Here is a 4759-nt window from a genome sequence, read left to right on the forward strand (position 1 = left end):
CCCCCCCCCCCCCAGCCCCTTGATGCGAGGCGCTTAACAAACGAGCCCGGTAGTTGCTGAGCTGTTCCTGCGATGGCGGCGGTGTCTCTCCAGGGTCACACGGCGAAGAGGATGGCTTGGGCGCCCGTGTTTCTTGCTGACCTGTTCACTAGCCGCCTCTAATGGGTCATATTTTAACTCCTGTGGCGGTGACAAATAGCCGTGCTCTAAAAGCTCTGTCCAGAGGAGCTGGAACCGGGCTGATCTACGACGGAGTCCCGCTGATAAATGCCTCCCATCAGTTTGCGCGTGATGCCGATTCATCACCACGCCGAGGCTTCTGTTGGGAATCCATATTGGATTTTTAATGAAAGGGAATGTAGTGCAATTCAAAGTCAACGGGTTTGCCGATGTCCTCGCTCTTCACACACATGCGCACGCCACCCATTAACACATACACACACATATACACACACACACACACACAAACACACACACACGTACACACACAAAAACAAACAGGTTGAGATTGCATCGCATTCCCCTGACAGTGTTAGAGCATTAATCGGGTCGGCCCACAGCAGATCTCACACTCCTGCGTCTGTAAGATCCGGACAGGGACACGGCACGATCTATGAGCCTCATCCATACCAATTAGTGCTTTTCATTTCAGAGACAACTGTTTGTTTTTGTGACAAAAGACATATTTTAACCCTCGTGTTGTCTTCCTGTCGACCTGCAACTTGGTGTTCTTCTGGGTTGAAATTTCAACATTTTGTTGTTCTTTTTCTACACTTTTCTCAACGTTTTTGTCAATTGTATTCAAATTCTTTTGTCACATTTTTTGGTGTTTTTTCATTCAATTTTTTTGTCACTTTTCAAAGTCATTGTCAAGTTTTTGGTTGCTTTTTCCGATGTTTTGGTCAATTTTTAATATGCTGTTTTTAATGGGGGGGTTTGTCCCTTTTTCCAACATATTTTTCAACTTTCTGTTGTCATAGTTCTATTGTCATGTCATAGGCAACAGGAGGGTTAAAGGGCATGTTTTGACATAGAAAGTGTTTTAAATTTAACGAGAAAAGACTGTGCTTATAAGACACCACACAGGTTTAATGAAAAATGTATTTGTTCATAAAATTGTTTACATTATAGTCGTTTTAATTGTACACCAAACTAACAATACTGTTTTCTCCTCCTCCGTTATAAACTATCTTGGCTTGGCAACGTTTAATGTAACAGCAAAGAAAACGCTTTTTGCAGACATTAAAGCAGTCTCAGCAAAGTATTGAATACAGAAATTCCCGTGCTGTGCCTTATTCCGGTTGCACTGCATGAATGACCAGTAGCCATGTGGATTATAGTCAAGACATCTGCCTGATTAAGCTTGTTATAGTGTTTGAAATACAAAATCCTCTCTGCTTTTAGCTACGCCTGTAAATGTGTTGGCATTTCTGCTCTGATGCCACCCAGCTGAGTTCCAGTGCAAAGTGTCCAGCACCAAAAGTCTTGAAAAGAGAGCACATAAATCACATTGTCCAGTGTCCATCACTCTTCATCTTCGCTTAATCCCCTAGTGCTTTCCCAGACAAGGACGTTTGTTACACGGAGTCGTCCGGTAAGTCTATTACAGTGGCCCTCACCTTGATCCCACACTCGCCTGATTCCAGGAAATCAGACGGAGGAGAGGAAAACGAACGAGTGCTGAGAATCGGCAGCGTTTCGGCCGGCTCTGCTATCAGTTTCCTGTAAAACACTTGGCTGTATAGAGACGTATAGATGACGGAGCAAGCCACGGCAACCGCAATGAAAAACACAGCGCAGGTAGCCATCACCAGACTGTCCCAGTTCTCAGTTTTACCCGTTGGGATCGGTGCCCCCTTTGTGGTCACGTTGACGCAGTCCCTGCTGTATCCAGGCTGTGCTGCAGGGACCTCAACGCAAACCTGGTAGCGAGTGGAAGGCATCAGCTGCTTGATGTGGTACTCTTTGACATCAGTGGGAAGCCTGGCTGAGAACGGCATCAAGAGGCTGCTGCCGTCGGCTAAAGTGGACCAACGTAGTTGCGATACCAAACCCCCTGCACTCTCCCAGGAAACCCTTACAGAATGAGACTGGATAGATGTGATATACACATGTAGAGGTTGATTTGAAGGCTGGGTAATGTGTCCGTCCACCGCAACCATCACAGACTTGATGTCTGCCCCGACGAGATTGTGGGCGATGCAGGTGTACGAGCCCGCTTCCTGCTCCGTGGCATCGTAGATATCTAAGCTTCCCTCAGGGTGCATGTAGTACTTATCAGACACACTCCCAGGTAGGACCCTGTCGCCCGATGGTGTCACCCAGATAATTTGAGGCTCCGGTTCTCCAAACGCCCGGCAGTGCAGTGACACTGACCTCCCTTTACTGACGTCAACACTCTTCTTGAGACTCCCAGGTGATATCAGGGGAAGGCAGATCTCTGTCATCTCCCTGAAGTGCACCTGTCGGAGGTGCTGGCCTTGGTACTCCGGAGGCTCGACGCAGTACAAAGAGTCAGGTTCCATAAACCGAACCGTGGTCCTGTTCATGTTGACCCAGCGGATGACGCAGTCGCAGCGGATAGGATTGCTGTGCAGACTGACCTCTCGCAGGTTGGGCAGGGACTCCACGGTGCTGCGGTGGATTGCGCTCAGAGCGTTGCTGTTCAGCATCAGAGTCTCAAGACTGGGAAGCTTGTGGAAGGCCCTCGGGTGGATGTAGGACAACCGGGGATTGTTTGTGGCCTCGATTTTTGTCAGCTCGGGCAAGTTGTTGAGGGCAAAACTGTCGATTGACACAAGCTCAGGCATGCTGTTGATGCCGAGCTCCTTGAGATGCATCATGTCCATGAAATCACCTCTTTGAATCCTCTCAATCGGGTTCTTGTTCAAATCCAGGAACTTGAGGTACTGGACTCGAGTCAACGCCACGTGGGGGACTCGATTGAGCAGGTTGTCAAAAAATGAGATGCTCTCCAAATTATCAAGACCGAAAAAAGCGTTGTCCGGCATTTCAGTCAAATTCATCTTGGCAAGCACGAGGCTTCGTAGGTTCCTCAGGGGTTTAAAGTTCATGTCTGACAGCTCGATGATGGGGTTTTCTCCCAGCATTAAGATCTCCAGGCTGGGGAGATGCTGGAACCACTTGCTGTTGACACTTGTCAGTCGATTGGAGTTGAGATGGAGCCTCAGCAGCCTGTTCAGGCCCTGGAAAGCACCGGGGGCGATGGAGAAAATCAGGTTGTGGTTAACGTAAAACTCCTGGAGGTTTGGAAAGGAAGCGAGGCAGCTGTCCGGTAGCTCCTGGATCAAGTTCTCCTCCATGTGGAGTGACAGGAGCTGGGGAAGAGACCCCAGACAGACATTGCCCAGCGAAGAAATGTTGTTCTGAGACAAGTCGATTTCAGTGATGTTGTCCAAGTAGTCCAAAGTCTTCTCCACATTAGCAATGTTGTTCGTCTGTAGCAGCAGCACTTCTGTTTCCGATGGGAGTCTCTCCGGTATCACCGAGAGGCCCAGATCGTTACAGTCCACGGTGGAAGCCTCGGTGTAAACAGAGCTGGGAGAGAACCAGGGTCGTATCTCACATCGACACAATGCAGGGCAATGGGCGTCCCCCTGAGAGGCCAGAGCAAAAGCAGCCAGAGACAGCTCCGCCAGCAAACAAGCCACAACTGTCGTCTCCTTCATCTTGGCCCCCGTAGTCCCGTCAGCCAGTAATTGGCCCTTCTGGAGTCGGCTGTTAGCACTTTTAACTTCACAAATAAAGGCTCATTTGTTACTGCAAGCGAGACAGAGTGGGTTTCTGCTGACGCCTGGTCCCCAGAGCTTTGGCTCCTGTTGTCTTTCAGCTCCTGACGAGAGAGGCAACCTTTCAGCTCGGTCCGTGCCAGGCTGTCGTGCACGCTGCGATATGTCAAGGTGGAGGTATCCTTCAGGAATGCTGTGGCTTCGGGTTGGGATGAATCGCTCTGCCTTCCGTCATTGTTATCCTCCGTCGCTGTCACCGCTGTCAGTTTCCATCTGGGGACACGGGAGAGAAAAAAGGCCAATATAAGATGAGATATGAAGACATATTGACATTTGGGAACATTGAGACTTATTAAGGCCCTTTTCAGCCTCATGGATTTTTATTGCTTTCCTCTCACCACCGAACGTGTAAATTATGATTAACTTGACCTTATGTAAACTATCTGGCAGGTTTGAAACAAAGAAGGTACGTTTGTGTCTCTTCGGGTCTCTCTGTAGGGCGAAAGAATAGTTTTTCCGAAAGCAGTAAAATAAAAGTGTCCTAGAAAAGATGGAGCTCTGAGATGATTGCTCAAAAGCAGAGTTGAGACAGCTGTTAAAAACACTGGGGGCTCAGCTCAAACCTGGGGGGGGGGAGTGGGGAGAGCTTGATTCATTCAGAGAAGTTAGATAAAGTCTTCTGATAATGAAATGCCTCAAAATCTGCATTATTTGGGAAAACGTGAGAGTTGCAGCAACCTTTTTCTGACGTTTCTGTTGCTTTTTTCATTGTTTTTGCTTCCTCTACATCGTGTTTTGTACCTTTTCTTTATTCTTTATCATTCTATAATTTTCACTCAAGCCACCTGAAGAGAGGAGGAAGAAAGAAAGAGGTGTTCAGTGGCTTTACGTCACAGGCCGAGGAGTGCTATGCCATTTTGGGGAGGGGTCGCTCACCAATGGCCCGTATTTCCCACATACCCGCCGTACGGGTGGAGCTGCACAGTGTGACCAGGGGGCAGCGGGGGGGC

General features: G+C 48.6%; 1 protein-coding gene across 1 annotated transcript; it reads right to left on the reverse strand.

The window, feature by feature from the left end:
- Window positions 1-1083: 1083 nt before the first annotated feature.
- LOC117949711 (leucine-rich repeat neuronal protein 3-like) lies at window positions 1084-4030 on the reverse strand. The gene has a single exon (XM_034880230.1). It carries the CDS (start codon window positions 3687-3689, stop codon window positions 1578-1580), a length of 2112 nt encoding a protein of 703 aa, XP_034736121.1. The 5' UTR covers window positions 3690-4030; the 3' UTR covers window positions 1084-1577.
- Window positions 4031-4759: the final 729 nt, after the last annotated feature.

The sequence above is a fragment of the Etheostoma cragini genome, chromosome 8 (assembly GCF_013103735.1).
Source record: "Etheostoma cragini isolate CJK2018 chromosome 8, CSU_Ecrag_1.0, whole genome shotgun sequence".
Taxonomy (NCBI): domain Eukaryota; kingdom Metazoa; phylum Chordata; class Actinopteri; order Perciformes; family Percidae; genus Etheostoma; species Etheostoma cragini.

Coding starts and splice junctions, on each gene's coding strand:
- LOC117949711 (XM_034880230.1), bottom strand. CDS start 3,689: ATGAAGGAGACGACAGTTGTGGCTTGTTTGCTGGCGGAGCTGTCTCTG.